This window comes from Dreissena polymorpha, chromosome 4 (genome assembly GCF_020536995.1).
Source record: "Dreissena polymorpha isolate Duluth1 chromosome 4, UMN_Dpol_1.0, whole genome shotgun sequence".
Lineage (NCBI taxonomy): Eukaryota > Metazoa > Mollusca > Bivalvia > Myida > Dreissenidae > Dreissena > Dreissena polymorpha.
The window spans coordinates 141583125-141604967 of NC_068358.1; the positions used below are offsets into that span (position 1 = coordinate 141583125).

Genomic DNA, 21843 nt, shown 5'->3' on the forward strand with positions numbered 1-21843 from the left:
ATCTTTAATTCAAAAAAATAAAAATGGGGGGTGGATTGGGGGGGGATTTGGGTATTCAATGGGGGGGGGGGGGCGTGGGGGATGGTTTGGGGGGAGTCTATTGTGGTATGTCAGGTAAGAATTGTTTAGTCAAAGTATCAATCGAATCTTAGCATAAATAAAGAAGTTATGGCAATTTAAGCAAAATTTAATAATTTGACCTTGAGAGTCAAGGTCATTCAAAGGTCAAGGTAAAATTCAACTTGCCAGGTACAGTACCCTCATGATAGCATGAAAGTATTTGAAGTCTAAAAGCAATCGCCTTGATACTTTAGAAGTAAAGTGTATCTAAACACAAAATGTAACCATATATTCAAAGTTACTGAGTCAAAAAAGGGCCATAATTCCGTAAAAATGACAACCAAAGTTATGCAACTTGTCCTTTACTGTCCCCTTATGATAGTTTGCGAGTGTTCCAAGTACGAAAGCAATATCTATGATACTTTAGGGGTAAAGTGGACCAAAACACAAAACTAAACCAAATTTTCAAGTATCAAGGGCCCATAATTCCATCAAAATGTCAGTCAGAGTTACATAACTTTGCCTTTATGGTCCCCTTATGATAATTAGTAAGTGTTGCAAGTATGAAAGCAATAGCTTTGATACTTTAGTAAAAATGTGGACCTAAACACAAAACTTAACCAAATTTTCAATTTTCTAAGTATAAGAGGGGAACATAATTCTGTCAAAATGCCAGTCAGAGTTACATAACTTTGCCTGCAAAGTCCCCTTATGATAGAAAGTGTTGCAAGTATGAAAGCAATAGCTTTGATACTTAAGGAATAAAATGGACCTAAACACAAAACTTAACCAAAATTTTCAATTTTCTAAGTATAAAAAGGGCACATAATTCTGTCAAAATGCAAGCCAGAGTTATCTTACTTTGCCTGCCCAGTACCCTCATGATAGTAAGTAAGAGTACCAAGTTTGAATGCAATAGCATTGATACTTTATGAGAAAAGTGGACCTAAAAGCAAAACTTAACCGGACGCCGACGCCAAGGTGATGACAATAGTTCATAATTAAAAAAAAAAATAGATAAGCTAAAAACGCACTAAGTGACCCTGTGACCTAGTTTTTGACCCGGCACGGCCCATGTTTGAACTTGGCCTTAAGATCATCTAGATACAACTTCTGACCAAGTTTGGTGAAGATCGGATGAAAACTACTTGAATTAGAGAGCCGACAACATGCTGAATGTTTAAAACCCACTAAGTGACCCCGTGACCTAGTTTTTGACCCGGCAAGGCCCATGTTTGAACTTGGCCTAGACATCATGTAGATACAACTTTTCACCAAGTTTGGTGAAGATTGGAAGACAACTACTTGAATTAGAGAGTGGACACTTAATACGGACCGACAGACAGACCGACAGACAAGTTCACTCCTATATACCCCCCTAAACTTCGTTTAAGGGGGTATAACAAGTTTGATTATTTCTCAGAGCTTTTAGTTCCGTATGTGTAAAAATAAAACATGAATGTGTGGTATTCAACAAATATACGACAAAATAAACAGATTTGTGCGGCTGCCAGTACCATCATGTGTACTGTTTCTATTATCAAACATTACCGGTATATAGTTAGCTCATGGGTGCTTGGGGAAGTCAAAATCGCTGCCCAAGGTAGGGGAATTACTGTTTCTTTCATACTTAATAAATGATATGGCAAGATAATGAGTCATAAGGCGAAACAAACATATGTACACTTATATATACCACGGTATCGGTAACTTAATTAACATAATTATGTACTGTTTTTTTAAATTGATAAATAATTAAATAAATCATTTCATGAAGTTACTTCAAACAAGATAACATGTACACTCATCTCTATTCAAATAATTAAAACTGTGTTTGTGAAACACAATGCCCCCTACTGCGCTTTGAAGCCATATATTTGACCTTTGCCCTTGAAGGATGACCTTTCACCACTCAAAATGTGCAGCTCCATGAGATACACATGCATGTCGAATATCAAGTTGTTATCTTCAATATTGCAAAAGTTATGACCAAGGTTAAAGTTTTGGGACAGACATACACAATGACAAACAGGCCGAATACAATATACCCCCGATCATTTGAGCCAGGAGCATTACAAACTTAAGGTGGTATGCAATTTGGGACTCTAAATTAAAACTTAATTTCTAGTTATTTCATTTAAACCAGTCAAAAGATATGGACAATTCCTACTAAGCCATGTATTACAAACTTAAAGTTACAGCTGTAAAATACAGTTTGTATGTCTTAAATCAAAACAAGGTAATGTCATAATTTGATTTTCAACAATTTATGCTTGTTTAATAGTGGCAAAAATGTTCCCATTTAATTAAATTCATGTTATTTTATACAATAATTTTGTGACACATTCTGGCTTTGGAAGTTAAAATCCAACAACAAAGATTAAATAATATGTGGCAAAAAAACATGAAACACTTTGAAAACTAAACACGTACTCCAAAATCAGAAATGGATTTTGGAATGTTAGATAATCTCTTGAGCTTTATCATCTCTTGCCTAGGACGGATGATTTTCCAACCTGAAAATCAAACAATATTAAACTTTGAAAAGGCACTTAAACACTTGCATCATCTTTATTCTGGAGAGGTTACAACTTAAGACTGCTTAGATAGAACCATAGTACTGAAACGGGATTACTGCAGCCATAGCCCTACAATCTGACTAACATATATGTCTGCATACTGTAGATGCTTTCAATTTTGTGAATATTAATTTATTTGGATTCGAAAAGTTAGGCATAATTATTGAATCTTGAATTTTTGGATCTTTCATAATGTCTGATACAAAGTTGCTGACATACATTTTGGAAATTTGTTTTTGCGGTTGAGCAGACCCTAAAAAATCAAAACAAACAAGATGCGTTTGTGAAACACAATGTCCCCCTTGAAGGATGACCTTGACCTTGACCCTTCACCAATCAAAATGTGCAGCTCCATGAGATACACATGCATTTCAAATATAAAATTGCTAGCTTCAATATTGCAGAAGTGACATTCCATGAGCAATTTTGACCCATATATTTGACCTTGAAGGATGACCTTGACCTTTCACCACTCAAAATGTGCAGCTCCATGAGATACACATGCATGCCAAATATCAAGTTGCTATCTTCAATATTGCAAAAGTATTCATAAAATACGCGATTTGGGCCACATGTATTTGACCTCTGACCTTGAAGGATGACCTTGACCTTGACCTTTCACCACTCAAAATGTGCAGCTCCATGAGATACACATGCATGCCAAATATCAAGTTGCTATATTCAATATAGCAAAAGTTATTGCAAAATGTTAAAGTTGGCGCAAACCAACCAACAGACAAACCAACAGACAGAGCAAAAACAATATGTCCCCCACTACTATAGTGGGGGACATAAAAATGTATCCAAAAATAATATTGGTTTATGTGTATGTTTATTTGTTACATCCGCACACTATAATTATATTTTTCAAATTTGGAATCAATATACAGGTCTAGATGTTCAAGAAGAAAGTGTTATTCAATACAAGTTAAAAGTTTACCATGATCCAATGTAGGTAACAATATCATGGAAATGAATCCTCTTCATAAAGTCTTTTTCCCAGCACCTCAACATGACATCATCATAGATTTCCTTTGGACACAATTCAGGGCATGGAAATCTCTGCCCTTGATTGATTTTCTGCCAGTAGATCTCAGCTTCATCTTTGTTCCCAGCTGCAGAGTCATCAAACCCAGGTTGCTTTCCATCAAGGAATACCTCGCAGCACACAACACCGTAACTCCAATTGTCTGTGAACTTTGAATACTTGGATTGCAAGACCTCTGGGGCTGACCTAGAAAGTGTATGGTTTAGATTTACTCTTATCGTACTGTTACCTATGTAGCATGCATTAACTGATTGTTTAACACCTCGTGATTTTACCATTACTTTATTTCACATCATGAAAATGTGTTTCGCTTTGTAGGCATCAATAAAATTAATAATATTGCTGTGTGATGAATAGAATATATCATTGAAAAGAACCTAAGAAAAAACAAAGCAATACAAAAACCGGGTTTAAAACCAACTTTATCACATTTATGATATAAAATATTTCCAGTAACACTGTTCTTAAACAAGAGCTGTCAGAGGACAGCGCGCTCGACTATTTGAGTGCTTGACAGCATAACGTAAGCCATCATGGAGAGGGGGGGTATAATGTGGGTGTGTGGTCATTTAATAGATGATCTTTCAAAAAAAAAGAAAAAAAAATAATTTTCTTTTGGGGGGATGGGGGGGGGGATTCTGGGGTGGGGCATGGGGTATAGTTTGGGTGGAGTCCATTGTGGTAAGTCAGGTAAGTGTTGTTTTGTCAAAGTATAAATCAAATCTGCTGTTAAATAAAGAAGTTATGGCAATTTAAGCAAATTTATTAATTTGACCTTGAGAGTCAAGGTCATTCAAAGGTCAAGGTCTATTTCAACTTGCAAGGTACAGTAACATCATGATAGTAAGAAAGTATTTTAAGTTTGAAAGCAAAAGCCTTGATACTTTAGAAGTAAATTTAACAAAATATTCAAAGTTACAAAGACACAAAAGGGCCATAATTCCTACAAAATGCTTGATACAGTTGTCTGCTCTTGTTTATAGGTTGGGGTCATGTTGGTAAAGAAGTATGCAAAATATAAAAGCAATATGTCAAGGGACATTGAAAATATTTGAGGTGGTACGTAAACTTTAACATAGAGTTATCAATAATATGCATATTCTAAGTGGAAAAAGGGCCATAATTCTTACAAAATGCTTGATACAGTTGTCTGCTCTTGTTTATAGGTTGGGGTCATGTTGGTAGAGAAGTATGCAAAATATGTCAAGGGACATAGGTATTATTTGGGGTGATACGCAAAATTTAACATTTGCACACTAACGCTAACGGGAACGCTAATGCTGGAGTGAGTAGGAAAGCTCCACTATATATATTTCATATATAATAGTCAAGCTAAAAATTGCTTTAACCAAATTATTTTATGATCACAATGACACAGCTCTGATGTTTGGTGTGGAATCTAAATGAAATAACATCAAAATAGCCTTTTTTCATTAAAAGAGTAACAGCTAACCACAAAATCTTCGTCTTGGGGTTCGAGCGCATGTATGTGAAGTCTTCAACATCAGTTTCCAGCTCCTTGGCCCAACCAAAGTCAGATATGAGTGCAGTTAGGTCAGCTTTTACTAGAATGTTTTCAGCTGTCAGATCACAGTGTATGATGTTGTTCTCAAAGATGAACTGCATTCCCTGAAAAGATTTTGTTAATGAAGCAGAACATTAGTTGTAACAATGACAACAAGAGCACCGCCTTGCGGGTGCAGACCGCTCATCTATTTTTCGTTTTAAAGGTGAAGGGACCTATCTCAGTTTTAATCACAAAGGAGGGAGGGGTGGAGTGGAGAGGGGTGTATAGTTTGGGGTGTGGTCATTTATAACATTATCTTCCAAAAATGCCAAAAAAATCAAAAAAAACTTTTTTTTTGGAGGGTGATTCTTGGGTGGGATGGTTTGACAGTATTTCAAAAATAAAATAATAAAAATAAATATTTGTGTTTTTTTAACAATGTTTTAATTTTTTTTATGGGTACAGTGTGAGGGCGTGGTGGTCATTTATAAGATGATCTTAATTATTATTTATTTTTTTTTTTTGAGGGGGGGGGGATTCGATTCGGGGGGGGGGGGCAGGGCGTGGGGGATGGTTTGGGTGGAGTCTGGTATGTCAGGAAAGAGTTGTTTTGTCAAAGTATCAATCAAATCTCATTATAAATAAAGAAGTTATGGCAATTTTAGCAAAATTTAATAATTTGACCTTGAGAGTCAAGGTCATTCAAAGGTCAAGGTCAAATTCAACTTGCCAGGTACAGTACCCTCATGATAGCATGAAAGTATTTGAAGTTTGAAAGCAATAGCCTTGATACTTTAGAAGTAAAGTGGATCTAAACACAAAATTTAACTATATATTCAAAGTTACTAAGTCAAAAAAGGGCCATAATTCCGTAAAAATGACAACCAGAATTATGCAACTTGTCCTTTACTGTCCCCTTATGATAGTTTGCGAGTGTTCAAGTATGAAAGCAATATCTTATCTATGATACTTTAGGGGTAAAGTGGATCAAAACACAAAACTTAACCAAATTTTCTATTTTATAAGTATAAAGGGCCCATAATTCCGTCATAATGCCAGTCAGAGTAACATAACTTTGCCTGCACAGTCCCCTTTTGTTAGTTAGAAAGTGTTGCAATTATGAAAGCAATTTTTCTTTTGACTTTGAAGGATGACCTTGACCTTGAACTTCCACCACTAAAAATGTGCAGCTTCATGATAACGCCGCTTTGAATTTTTTAAATATTTTGTTTTGACCTTGAAGGATGACCTTGAACTTCCACCACTCAAAATGAGCAGCTTCATGATAACGCCTCTTTGAATTATTTTTTTTTTACCTTTGACCTTGAAGGATGACCTTGACCTTGAAAAATGACCTTGACCTTCCACCACTCAAAATATGGGTTGCTTTATGACAGCGCCCCTTTGAATTTCTTTTTTTTTACCTTTTACCTTGAAGGATGACCTTGACCTTGAAGGATGACCTTGACCTTGAACTTCCACCACTCAAAATGTGCAGCTTCATGAGAACACCGCTTTGAATTTTTAATATTTTTTTTAACCTTGAAGGATGACCTTGACCTTGAACGTCCATCACTCAAAATGTGCAGCTTCATGAGATACACATGCATGCAAAATATCAAGCTGCTTTCTTCAATATTTAAAAAGTTATGTCAAATGTTAAAGTTTTCGGACAGACAGACGTCATATATTTGACATTTGACCTTGAAGGATGACCTTGACCTTCACCTTTCACCACTCAACATGTTCAGCTCCATGAGATACACATGCATGCCAAATATCAAGTTGCTATCTCAATATTGAAAAAGTTATGGCCAATGTTAAAGTTTTCGGACGGACAGACACCATAAATTTGACATTTGACCTTGAAGGATGACCTTATCATTCACCACTCAAAATGTGCAGCTCCATGAGATACACAAGCATGCCAAATATCAAGTTGCTATCTTCAAAAGTGAAAAAAGTTATAGCCAATGTTAAAGTTTTTTTCGGACGGAAGGACAGACTGACTGACGGACAGTTCAACTGCTATATGCCACCCTACCAGGGGCATAAACATTATTTTTTTGGGGTGGGGGTGGGGGGGGGTATATTGTGAGGGTGTGTTGGTCATTGATTAGATGATCGTTAATTTAAAAAAAATAAAATAATGGGGGGGGGGTATTGAGGGGGGATTCGTGGGGGGGAGGATTCAGAGGGGCGTGGGGGATGGTTTGGGTGGAGTCTATTGTGGAATGTCCGGTAAGAGTTGTTTTGTCAAAGTATCAATCGAATCTTATCATAAATAAAGAAGTTTTAGCAAAATTTAATAATTTGACCTTAGGGTCAAGGTCATTCAAATGTCAAGGTAAAATTCAATTTGCCAGGTACAGTACCCTCATGATAGCATGAAAGTATTTGAAGTTGAAAAGCAATAGCCTTGATACTTTAGAAGTAAAGTGGATCTAAACACAAAATGTAACCATATATTCAAAGTTACTAAGTCAAAAAAGGGCCATAATTCCATAAAAATGACAACCAGAGTTATGCAACTTGTCCTTTACTGTCCCCTTATGATAGTTTTCGAGTGTTCCAAGTATGAAAGCAATATCTATGATACTTAAGGGGTAAAGTGGACCAAAACACAAAACTTAACCAAATTTTCAAGTATAAAGGGCCCATAATTCCGTCAAAATGCCAGTCAGTGTTACATAACTTTTCCTGCACAGTCCCCTTACGATAGTTAGTAAGTGTTGCAAGTATGAAAGCAATAGCTTTGATACTTTAGGAAAAAAGTGGACCTAAACAAAAAACTTAACCAAATTTTCAATTTTCTAAATATAAAAAGGGCACATAATTCTGTCAAAATGCCAGTCAGAGTAACATAACTTTGCCTGCACAGTCCCTTTATGAGAGTAACAAAGCGTTGCAAGTATGAAAGCGAAAGCTTTGATACTTAAGGAATAAAATGGACCTAAACACAAAACTTAACCAAAATTTTCAATTTTTTAAGTATAAAAATGGCACATAATTCTGTCAAAATGCAAGCCATAGTTATCTAACTTTGCCTGCCCAGTCCCCTCATGATAGTAAGTAAGTGTACCAAGTTTGAATGCAATAGCATTGATACTTTATGAGAAAAGTGGACCTAAACGCAAAACTTAACCGGACGCAGACGCCAAGGTGATGACAATAGCTCATTTTTTTCTTCAAAAAATAGATGAGCTAATAAGAGGGAACACCATGCTCAATGTTTAAAACCCACTAAGTGACCCGGTGACCTAGTTTTTGACCTGCCATGACCATGTTCGAACTTGGCCTAGACATCATCTAGATACAACTTTTGACCAATTTTGGTGAAGCTTTGATGAAAACTACTTGAATTAGAGAGCGGACACCATGCTTAATGTTTAAAACACACTTAATGACCCCGCGACCTAGTTTTTGACCCGACGAGGCCCATGTTCAAACTTGGCCTAGATATAATCTAGATACAACTTCTGACCAAGTTTGGTGAAGATTGGACGAAAACTACTTGAATAAGAGTGCGGACACCATGCTCAATGTTAAAAACGCACTAAGTGACCCCGTTACCTAGTTTTTGACCTGCAATGACCCATGTTCGAACTTGACCTAGACATCATCTAGATACAACTTCTGACCAAGTTTGGTACAGCTCTGATAACTATTTGAATTAGAGAGCGAACAACATGCTGTTTGTTTAAAACGCACTAAGTGACCCCGTGACCTAGTTTTTGACCCGGCAAGGCCAATGTTTGAACTTGGCCTAGATATCATCTAGATACAACTTTTGACCAAGTTTGGTGAAAACTTTTTCAATTAGAGAGCGGACACTTAATACGGAACGACCGACCGACAGACAAGCTCACTCCTATATACCCTCTAAACTTAGTTTGTGGGGGTATAAAAAAGTTAGTCCTGAAGTCAGGTAAGTAAGAAATGATATCAGGAGTAATTGCTCTGATAATTTAAAATATTTCAGCACTTGGCAAGTAAAATCAAACTAAGATCTGGAGACAAGTCACATATATTATTGAGTACGCTCTTATTTTTTTTTATTGGTCTGAACATTTTAGGTAAAAAAAGTGCCTTATCACACAAAAGCTATCCACTATCTGATACTGAATGCTCCACCATTGAAGTATGAGCCTCGTTCTGGGAAAACCGTGCTTAATGCATCCCGCAGAGTGTGATCCCAGAAAACCGTGCTTAATGCATCCCACAGAGTGTGATCCCAGAAAACCGTGCTTAATGCATCCCGCAGAGTGTGATCCCAGAAAACCGTGCTTAATGCATCCCGCAGAGTGTGATCCCAGATAAGCCAGTGCTTAATGCATCCCGCAAAGTGTGATCCCAGATAAGCCAGTGCAGTAAGCATAGGCTATGAGGTGAAACACTTTCTGTCTAAACTGGGTTTACTTTTAAAAAGAGACTGCCTTTAAACCCAAAGTTTCATTAAAGTTGAAAGTGTTATCCTTGAATAGTACACACAGGCTAGTGTGGACAGCACAGGCTAATCCTGGACAACACTTTACCCAGATGCATTAAGCCCAGTTTTCCCACACTGGTCAGCGAGCACTCATCTATCATACTTACATGAGCAGCATCCTTGAGGAGTTTGAGCTTCTGATGTACCATCACTGGTTCTGGCCGACTCGTCAAGAACTTTACCAGGGATTTATTTTCTGCATATTCCATCACATAAACATAGCATATAGTTGGGTCTGAAAGATATAATAGGAATACAACAATAGCACTGACACAAATTGATCCTTGAAATAATGAACCTAAAGCCGAAGAAGGAACAAATAACGTTAATGTTTTAACAATGTGCATTTTATCCTTATTTATTGTATTAACATTCTGACAATATATTTGCATCTTTTTGCTGGTTCCTAATTTGCATGGAAATAAAACTTTTTACTAAACAAGATGTCAAAGATTGCCATAAATGGAGCATTGCGAGTTTCAGACCCAGGGACATGATATGAACAATCTTTGTAAAGGACCACAATTTGATGACACATAGCAAATATATTTTTTGTGATGAGTAGTTTCAGAAAGGTTTTTAAGTTATTATGCCTTATAATTAAATATATAACACATTTCAACTCACAGTTTCAGGCAAACCAAGTGTTTACCCCAGGGGTTTTATTTGAAAAAATTTAGTAGATGACCACTATATCATGTTACACCTTTGGGCTTTTTGTTTCTTAGACGTTTTTCAATGTTAGTTCACAAAAAAAGTCAAGAAAATTCATGGGAATCCAGGGGCTTTGCCATTTTTAACTTCAAGGGCATGACTTTTACAAAGTTTAAGCGGTAATGTAACAAGCTCTGAACATTTAGGTTTCAGTGGACAAAATAACAAGAAACCGTCGGAGACGGGTGATGCTCCCCAAAGGTTTTTTTGTTACAATATTGCACTATATATTCAGATAAAAGGAAACGTCTTGAGGGGCATAACTTTGGATAAAATAATACGATAGATGGTTTAGCAACTTAAACATTTCAAAGGGCCATAACTCTCTAAATAAATCATCTAACCCGAACCCACTAATAACATGTGCATCTCCTCAAGGTAGTTAAGCTTTCCATTAAGCTTCATTGAGTTCCAGTCAGTAGTTGGGGAGAAATAGCCCGGACAAGAATTGCACTATATGTACAGTTTATAGAAAATTTCAAAAGGCCATAATTCTGTGAAAAATCATCCGACCATTACAGGCTGATAATATGCACATCTCCTGTTGGTAGTGAGGCTTCCCATAAAGTTTCATTGAATTCCCGTAATAAGTTGCTGAGAAATAGCTCGGACAAGAATTGCACTATATGGACAATGGAAAATATCAAAGGGCCATAACTCTGTGAAAAATCATCCGATGAGAACCGGCTGATAATATGCACATCTCCTCTTGGTAGTGAAGCTTCCCATAAAGTTTCATTGAATTCCAGTCATTAGTTGCTGAGAAATAGCCCGGACAAGAGTTGCACTATATGTAAAATGAAAAATTTCAAAGGGCCATAACTCTGTGAAAAATCATCTGACGAGAACCGGCGGATAATATGCACATCTCCTCTTGGTAGTGAAGCTTCCCTTAAAGCTTCATTGAATTTCAGTCTTTAGTTGCTGAGAAATAGCCCGGACAAGAGTTGCACTATATGTAAAATGAAAAATTTCAAAGGGACATAACTCTGTGAAAAATCATCCGACCAGAACCCGCTGATAATATGCACATCTCCTCTTGGTAGTGAAGCTTTCCTTAAAGCTTCATTGAATTACGGTCAATAGTTGCTGAGAAATAGCCCGGACAAGAATTGCACAATATGTACAGTTAATGGAAAATTTCAAAGGGCCATAACTCTGTGAAAAATCATCTGACCAGAACCCGCTGATAATATGCACATCTCCTCTTGGTAGTGAAGCTTCCCATAAAGTTTCATTGAATTACGGTCATTAGTTGCTGAGAAATAGCCCGGACAAAAATTGTGCACGGACGGACACACGGAGAGACAGACGAAGGGGCGACTATATGCTCCCCCTAAAATAAATTTTGGAAGAGCATAATAAAAATTATCTACTATACAAGATACTGTTTATATCACTTGACCAATGATAGTGGCAAATTTTACCCCAGGGGCTTGATTTATACAAACATAATATAGGTACATGTGTTGTCTATCTGATGTTACATGTCAAAAATAAAAGCATTGGGACTAAAGGCTCCAGATGATTTGTTTCAAGTTTATATAAAACATGTGACCCCTGTGGCATGGCCAGCTTTGACCCCAGAGACTTCATTCAAAAATCTTAGTAGAGGATCAAAATACAATACTAGACACAAAAATTTAAATCTGACCCTTTTGGTTTGAGGGAAGATTTAAAAGTTGTTCAAATATAAATCATGTGACCGCCAGAGGTGTTTCCAGTTTTGTGTCCAGGCATGCTTTGACCTAATTTAGGAACAGATCTCTATACAATCTTAAACACTATATATTGAACGCCTCATTTTTATTTTTAAAAAGATCTTTAAAAGTTTAAATTTCAACATATATGTTTTACTCTTGTGACCTACACATGCAATTGACAAGACAAATTTAAACAGCTTTAAAGAGGGTCACCCAAGGATCATCCATGCAAAGTTTCTTTATAATCTGCTTAGAGGTTAAGGAGATGTGGTTTGAATGACTTGTTGATGGACAACTGACATAAACTCTTGACAGACAAAATGTGATCCCAAAAGCTCACTGAGCATGTGTACACAGATAATCTATAAAAAAACAACAGACAAAACAACATGCAAATAAAACCAGTCAAAGGTTTGACTTTAAATAATCTCTGTGCTTTTTCCATGTAACTGTATGAAAAATTGAAAAAAGCTTAGCTTGTTCATGGTGGCGCCAGCAAACATTCCTATTTGCAGTTCAATAATTACCTTTTAAGTCATACAAGCCAATGAATTCTACAATATTTGGATGATGTTGTTTACGCTTGAGCTTGCACAGTATTTCAAACTCTCGCTCAAATCTCTGATATTCACTGGCATTTCGGCATTTCTTTACAGCTACATCTCTGCTTTCAAATCTTCCCATCAAGATATCTCCAAATGCACCCTACAATTAAAATACTTTTTTAGAGGTTTATTCCCATTCTTTAAAGGCTTGGTTAAAGCCTCCTATATTTACCCCCCCCCCACCTCCATAAAAACCCACACAACAAAACAACAAAAAACAAACACCAACAAGAACACCTAATCATGTGTATTATATTCATGTTTACCCAGCTGTGGTCACAGTGCAGTCACCACTATCAGCACTTATCAATACACAGATGCTGTGAAATTGGGACAGTTACCGGTTGATCAGTCAGCTGATGGGAAGATTACAGATACAGATGATTATTAAATATTATCATTTTTATGTTAAAATTAACAAACAAAATAATTGGCTTTATTTTAGTATAAGTAACTGTATCTCTTAATACTTTGAAAAACCAAGCTTAGATTGTCACAAAGAAATAAAAGCAGTCAATCATACTTATTTTAATATAAGTTACTGTAAACGTATAGAAATTCGTCGGTATGAAATTTCGTGGTTTAATAAAAAACAACTAATTCGTTGATGCGTAATTTCGTGGATTTCAAATTTTCGGCAAAGACTGACCGTCATAATAATTAAACTTTTATGAAACCAACCAGAGTAATAATGAAGCATATTCTGCTAATCTGTGTTGACTGAAAGACTTGAGGTTAATGTGCACTGAAGCATAAACATGTTTCCGATAATTGTCGATAAGATCGATAAAGCGGCGCACTTGTGGGTCCCCCGCTCTCTAATTGCCATCAAGGTTGTTTTGACAATATTTGCAATAGACTGATCCCGGAAAAGCATGAGTTTAGAAAAACCCACTAATCACCCCGGTACAAACCACGCTGGTCCATTATATCAACCAATGATAGCTTCCTTTAAATAATAAGGGTTTACACTGTGTGTGATTTTGAAAGGATTATAAATGGGTCATGTTTATTTGTACCAGCAGATTAGTGGGTTTTTCCAAAAAGTTGCTTTTTCCGGGATACATATATTCTTAGCACAATCGTTCCCCTAGTAGTAACAATTGAGTAATAAGGTCCCCAAAATACACGTGTGAAAACCGTTATGTCTCTTTTAACTTTAATTGGCACTAATTGACGTATGTGATAAATCTGCAAACTGTTAATTTGACGACGTCACGTAAAAGAGAACAATTGTTGATGTACAGTTTAAATACCGTGCTTGACTTAAAAAGTATTATTACCCAAACACTTTCAATCAAGAAAACAACATATTGTATAAACTAGCATATCTCAATCAAACAATGTCTCTTTCAAAATGGTTGTAAACGGGAACAGTTCAGACACGTTCTCCTACTAACTATTACAAAAACAAATATCTGGGATAACCGACAACAAAAGAAAATGACGGAAATTCAAAACAATCGAATAAACTTTTACAGTTGAAAGGACTAAAAGATAAGTGCTAACCTTGCCAATATTTTTGTCCAAAAATATCTGCAATGAAGTCTCACTAAGGACAAGACTGTATCTGTTTGTGTTTGTCGTCTTATCACTGGTGGACAGGTCGGTGATGACTTCTGTAACAGACCCTCCAGTCTGCCCAGGTAGCCTTGCAACTGCTGTCCCATGTCCTACACCATTAGTGAGAATGTCACCGCGCGGACCTCTTAGAGTGGCAAGGCTTGTAAGCAAACTGCGGTGAGTGTCATGAGCACATCTCTCTGACATCAGTGACTGTATGAACCTTGAATCAGACAGAAATGATGATATGGAACAGAGTTACTGTAAAAAAATGTCAATGCTTGTTTTTTATCCATCAACAATGTTCATGAACATTCACATTTTCATCAAGTTATAAGACATGTTTCTTTGCTGAATTAATACCATTAAAACAGGGATGAAATATGTCAGGAGTTACATGTAGTATGGCATACCATGCACAGAGATGAAATATGTCAGGAGTTACATGTAGTATGGCATACCATGCACAGGGATGAAATATGTCAGGAGTTACATGTAGTATGGCATACCATGCACAGAGATGAAATATGTCAGGAGTTACATGTAGTATGGCATACCATGCACAGGGATGAAATATGTCAGGAGTTACGTGTAGTATGGCATACCATGCACATTTGAAGAACCAATTTAACCCTTTCTCAATCATTAGCAACTGTTCAGGTTTTATGCTTTTTGCTACTCATCAGTATCTGCGTGTTGGAAGAGAAGTCTTTCAAATTTGAATATACTATGAAAGGACTTAGATTTAAATTTATTTTCTAAAGGACAACAAATGCCTCAAAGTGCGTTTCTGAATGGTAAAGGGTTTATTAAATAATAAGCCCACAATGGTAGAAAACTTTTTGTAAACAGTCAACGATTCCAAAGTTAGGAACAATCCTGAAGAAAGTTTTAAAGAAGAGTGAACAGTAAATAACTATGACATTATGGGTGAAGAGCAGTTCTAAGATGGTGACTTATATTTTATCATAAGTTATAAAGGTAGACATAGCAAGCACAAACATGGATGACTTGATAAATTTAAAGTTTAAATCAAGGATGACATATAGCCATATGAGTGATACAGTTAGAAATAAGCGTTGATATGCATAGCAATCCTGTATGTACACATATATCAATTTCATTTGAAACAATAATTATTCTGCTTGTTTAAAAAAAGACCAATGTGCTAAGCATTTGTTAAAATAAATCATGTACAACATCTGACTTAAAGGAACAATGGAAAAAAATTAACATTATTTTAAACAAGGATATCAGTAAAACTGATGGATGCTCCCCAATGATGCTTTGTCGATATATGGTTTAATTGTGTGGAAAAGAGTATGACCTTGAGAAAATCTATTTTAAGCCTCAGTGACCTTGACCTCCTGTGACCTCAAACCTCATCAAAAAGGTAGAGGTCCATGCAAGGTACCTACATCTGAAATATATAAGAGATCGATCAAATATTAAAGGCGCTATGAGAAACTGTAAACAAAGTGTGACCTTGAGAAAATCTATAATTAGCCTCGGTGACCTTGACCCCAGTGACCTCAAACCTCATCAAAAGGTAGAGGTCCATGCAAGGTACCTACATGCCAAATATGTAAGAGAGCAGTAAAATATTGAAGGCGCTATGAGAAATGGTAACAAAAGTGTGACGGAAGGAAGGAAGGAACCTCAAACTGGCAACTAAATGCTCGACATATATATATATGAGGAGCATAATAATTCAGATGCCAATTCATTTAGTATTTTTTTTTAACTCAACTGAAATATCAAATCTATAATCATCTTCATAGTGTTTATCATGCGATGAAAGCTTTGGAGTTGATAAGTGGTAACTTGACACCTTACATATGGACTTCTCTAACACAGATGGAGAACATCATACAAAATTAAAAATAAAACATTTGTTTTGATCTGAGTCTATTCAACTAGGAACATTACATAAGTCAATATTTAGAATTAGATCAAAGTGTTTGAAAAATTGCATACTTTTCTTTGCACTGGGTGAAAGAAGGTCGCTTTTCTTTTTCTGCATTCCAACACTCCTTCATAAACTGTACATGTCATCTGGGCAGTCCTCAGGTTTCTTCAATCTCTCGCCACTTGCTATCTTGAGAACAAATTCCTTAGCACTTTCACACTTCATTTTGGGATCACTTCCATTACTGCAACAATAATTGTGTTTTAAATAACCTATGGGTCTTGATGGTCCTAGGTAGCTCACCTTATTTTAACAGCTCTAAATAGGATTTTAATAAGCTTTTATTTCAAATTTCCCGTACTTAACCGAGTTTTAAACTGCACATGACTAATTTAAAACTCCATCAAGATTTAGTTGAAACAAATGTTTTGAGCTTTCTTCAAGTGCAATGGGTAAACAATATTACTTCTTAAGTTTTAACAATCATTTTATAAAACTAAGTGAAATAATTTGTTTACCCAAATATCACCCACTTCAAAATTATGTTAATTTAAGAACAACAAAAACTTGAAGTTTCTTTTCCTTTTTATGTTTTTTTAGGATTGAACACATGGACCATGTACTTGTCTAGTTGGAGTAGCCTTAGATAAATCAAGCTCAGCAGCTGGTATTGTTCACTCGCCATGGACTGCCGACAAGTGGAATTGTATACCACTGATTATCCCAATCTCAGAGTTTTTAATTGAAACCATTCAGAAACAAGCAAATACCTTCTATTGATATCTCTCCCAATTATTTTTTTGAGACACACAGACTAACAAACTGAAGGATAGACAACGCCAATTCTATATCCCTCTGCCTTTGGCACGACATAACAAAGCAAACAAGCAAATTCATTGAATTAATATCCCCTGCCAAATAAATTTTGTTTATGGATAGGTGTAGAACTAAAAAAAATGGTATAAGTGAAGGGTTATGCCTTTTGTCAGTTATTTTTTTAAACTCATTTGTACCTGTGATGGGTTTGCAGAAAATAAAATGCAGATAGTATATTTTTCATGAATCAATTAACATTGATAGTATCATGACAAAAGGAGAAATTGCTTGTTATGAGCATTTTCTTAAATAGAAATCTTACATACTGAGTTATTGCCCCGAAAAGTAACAACATACAAAAATAACAAAGGACAATAACTCAAAACTAAGATAGAGGAGGGTTCTTGAGCGTTCAATATTTATTTAGGTGAATACAAAAGTATTGCCTTTTCCACGAAAACATTAAATCTTAATATGCACTAAATTTTCAGAGTGTTGCAGAGTGAACACAACATCCACCATGAAATAAGTGGAAATAACATAAATTAGTGTTTAAAGTTAATCATCCATCATTGAGTACAACCTTACATGAAGCATTTGTGTAGCCTTGACCCTTAATAAGAATCATATGACCTTACATGAAGCATATTGTGTAACGTTGACCTTAACCCTAGACATGAACCTTGACCTTAACCCTAGACATGAATCTTACATATGACACACAGCAAGGAAGAAGATGGAGAAGAATTATGGAAGGTTATTACAGAATCCACCGATGCATAGTAAAATCATTGCTTAATAATACATATTTCAACAAATGTGTGACCTTTGATGTGTGACCTTGACTAAATTGGTAAAAAGCACATAATTGAGAACAATTACATCAAACATTTTGAGAATCCATTTTAGCATTGTAGAATCCTTAACAAATAAGGCATATATAATCAAAATGTGACTTTGACCATGACCCTAGCAACATGGATCTTATATTTGACAATCAGCTAGATAATTGAGAACAATTGTGAACAGTTATTACAGGATCCCTTGATTAATAGTAAAGGAATGACTAAATAATGAATAATTCATAAAATGTGTGACCTTTGACATCAATGTGTGACCTTGACCTTAGCCCTAAGATTTTGGGTGTTGAATGTGAAGCACCCCCAGATGATTGAGAACAACTATGGCAAGTTTCATGGCTCTGTCTCATGTGTCAATGGGGATAAAGCTCTAAGCTTATATAAAAAAGCTTTTTTTCAAGATACAAAGGGCCATAACTCTGTTATTAACAGATTGTGTACAATTCTATTTGTCGTGCATCATCCTCTTATCCATATATATACTCATACCAAGTTTCAATGAAATCCACTAAAGCACTTCCAAGATATGGCTCCGGACACAAAAGTGCCAGTCGAACGGAAGGACGGATGGACAGACGGACAACGCCAAAACAATATCCCTCCGTCTATGGCAAGGGATAATTACCATTAAATTAATGTAAGTCTGCACAACGTCTTACTGCAAATCTTTTGTAATCATATAAATCCAGTACCTGAACATTTCCCACAGAACAACCCCAAAACTCCAAACATCAGACTTATGAGAGACATTCTTAGTTGTATTCCATTCTGGCGCTGACCTGAAACAAAAAAAATGGGCTTAATGCATATGCAAAAAGTTTTGTCCCAGATAAGCCAGACCATTCGCACAGTTTTCCCAAAACGAAGCTCACATAATGGAAACAACAATACATTGGGATTATACCTAAAAACATGGGAGTTGATTTAAAATATTTGCCATCAGGAAACTAGAAATTTATTGTTTGATGGTCCTGTCTTGATCACATTCTCTACAATGTTTGACAGGCTTTTGTGTACAATTTTCAGAGAAAATCCTTGTTCTTAACTCATTTCAAATTCAATTTGTTTATTTCCCACTGCATATCACAATGAAATCATTTTATAATTTAACAAGGGACAAATTTGTCACAAAACCATTTTTTTCAATTTGAAAAAAGAAGAAAAAAAGAAGAGTCTGATAAAGGGAGACAATTCAAAATGTGCATTGTTACTGATGGTTCCTAGTCACCCCCCTTGTGTCAAATTCAATTTATTTTTAGTCATCGCAACCTTGATTAAAATTTGAAAAAAAAAAGTCTGATAAAGTGAAACAATTCAAAATGTGCATTGTTACTGATTGTTTCCTAGTTAGCGCCTGTGTGTAAAATTCATTCTACTTTTAGTTGAGGCGACCTTGACCTTGGAGATATCGACATAATTCTTTCGCTTACACGCCATCCAATGATTGTGAACAAATTAACTGAGTAATTTTAAAATCTCACAATGAATGAAATAGTTATGGCCCTGACAAGATCATTTATGGCCATTTTTGACCTTTGAACTCAAAGTGTGACCTTGACCTTGGAGATATCGACGTTATTCTTTTGCGTGACACACCGTCCAATGATGGTGAACAAATAATCCAAATGATTTTGAAATCTCACAATGAACGCCATAGTTATGGCTCGGACAAGCTCGTTCCGCCCGCCCGCCAACATTCGACACTCTAATAACCAGTTTTTTCCTTTGGAAAACCTGATTAATAACCAGTTTTTTTTCGTTCAGAAAACCTGGTTAAAATGCAAATCAATAAATTCATATAAAAAAAAACAATTCTAGCAAGTTTGAATGTTTTGCATTGAAAAAATGTAGAAGAACATAGCTGCACAAGCTCGTGCCTACAGACAGACTCACAGACTGGACCGACAGACAGAGTTACTCCTAAGTTAGGGCACTGTGTAAGATAGACACCACGAAGAGAATCCTCAACCAGTCTGCCCAAAAACTGACCGGACCCAAGCTGAAGGCTGAAGTCTGTTAACATATGCATCTGACTTTTGACCTCTATGTATAACCTTGACCTTTATGGTTAGGAGATGGATGAAACAAACAACTATACTTCTTATGGTGGTTTACTTTTGTGCAAAGTTATTTTAAAATCCATCCATATATGGCACATGTCAAGTCCTTTAAAAAGGGGCATAAAAACAATCAAAACTATAAACAACAAGACTATTGCCAAGCAATATAGTTCCCTACCGGCTCCACCATTGTCAGAAATTCCACCATTGTCAGATTTTTTCATTTGTCTCCATAGCAACCAGAATATTAAGAACTTTTAAAGTTATCGCAGGATCCAAAAAACCACCATTTTCAGCAGTATTTCTATTCTATTTGTTGCCATAGCAACCATAATTATTGACGTAGGAACAAAATGAAATGACTTGCATAATGTCCATATTGCCATCTATCCATGTTTAAAGTTTCATGAAAAAATATTAAGAACTTTTAAAGTTATCGCAGGATCCAGAAAGTGTGACTGACTGACAGAGCGCAAACCACAAGTCCCCCTCCGGTGAAACAATAACACACAAATGATACACACAAGTCAACTTAACTACTTTTAAGAAAAGTGCAGTCCAAGGGGAGTAATTGCGCAAATCCGATATACAATATTTATTGTCGTCTCAAGTTTTTTTCATTACTAGAGTGGTTAAAATATTTTTGTAAGATTTGACCCGGGTGACCTGGTTTTTGAATGATCATGACCCGGACATGACATTAGTCTAGATATTCTCACGATTAACATTCTGACAAGGTATTGAAATAAAGCAACCATTCAAATCATAAATATGGGCTAAGAGAGGTAACAAAGCCTTTCAAAACACTGATTTGATTTTTGGACTAAAGTGAACATATTCAAACTCAGCCTAGAAATGTCAAAATAAACATTCTCACCAAGTTCATCAAGATTGACTCTAGAGTGGTAACATGGTAACAAGATTTTTTTTTTTAATTTTTGAAGATTTGACCTGTTTTTTTAACCTAGTTTTTAAGGCGCGCGTGACCCTATTTTGAACTCCATATTGTTAAAATAAACATTGAGAGTTCATTCCAATTGAGTCATAATTGTGGCCCTAATTGTGGGTAACACAGTTTGTATAAAATTACACCTGGGGACCAAGTCTTTGGACACATGAAACCCAGACTTAAAATAGGCCAAAATATAGTAAAATAAACATTGTGACTAAGTTTCATAATGATGGCATGACAAATGTGCATTCTAGAGTAGTAAAGAGCTTAAAGATGATGAGGCACTCCATACAAAGCACACTACATGAGGCTGGATGCCAGACATACGGTGATCACAACTGCTCACATTGAGCACATTGCGAACATGTGAGCCAAAATATGTGAGAATTTACCTCACTAACTGACCATTGATTGGTATTCATGCATTAAAGAAGCATTATTATGTACTTAAGGAATAATATTTAATCCCCTACCAGTACAACGGTATTGTCTTGTCATCGTGCAATCTATAGTAATCCTTCTCCAGCATCCTAGACAGTCCAAAATCACAGACCTTTGCACGCAATTCGGAGTTGAGCAGCACATTTCTGGCAGCCAAATCACAGTGCATGATTTTCTTAGACTCCAGGTACTCCATGCCCTAGAGCAGCAGAAAATGAAATTGAGCCGTGCTTTGGGAATGAGAGGCTCAATACATGTGTGTAGTGTCTCTTGCCAGATTTGCCTGTGCAGTCTTCATAGCTTTCACAAGGGTAATGAAAGGAAAACTTTCGGCCCTTGGTAGCCATGCTTTCAAATGGACCCCAAACATTTTCAAAATCAGCAAATACATAAAAGTACACCAGTTCTGAGCAAGATTTATGAAGTAAAAAATGTGACTTCTAGTGTAGTACCGGGGTATTCAAATTTGTAGTCATTATATTGAGCCAAACAGCATTTGGTTTAATTTATTTGCCATATTAGGTTAATTAGACTTTG

The 21843-nt window shown here is 36.0% G+C and overlaps 2 protein-coding genes across 2 annotated transcripts; both read right to left on the bottom strand.

Moving 5' to 3' along the window:
• Positions 1-83: 83 nt before the first annotated feature.
• LOC127877045 (ephrin type-A receptor 4a-like) lies at positions 84-14486 on the bottom strand. The gene is made up of 6 exons (XM_052422650.1): positions 14215-14486; positions 12628-12805; positions 9791-9918; positions 5141-5316; positions 3580-3873; positions 84-2576 (listed from the first exon to the last, which is right to left on the bottom strand). The coding sequence occupies exons 1-6, from the start codon at positions 14473-14475 to the stop codon at positions 2555-2557; spliced, it is 1059 nt and encodes a 352-aa protein (XP_052278610.1). The 5' UTR covers positions 14476-14486; the 3' UTR covers positions 84-2554.
• Positions 14487-16303: 1817 nt separating this feature from the next.
• Positions 16304-21502, bottom strand: LOC127878844 (megakaryocyte-associated tyrosine-protein kinase-like). The gene is made up of 3 exons (XM_052425368.1): positions 21339-21502; positions 18546-18632; positions 16304-16421 (listed from the first exon to the last, which is right to left on the bottom strand). Exons 1-3 carry the CDS (start codon positions 21500-21502, stop codon positions 16304-16306), a joined length of 369 nt encoding a protein of 122 aa, XP_052281328.1.
• Between the last annotated feature and the right edge of the window lie 341 nt (positions 21503-21843).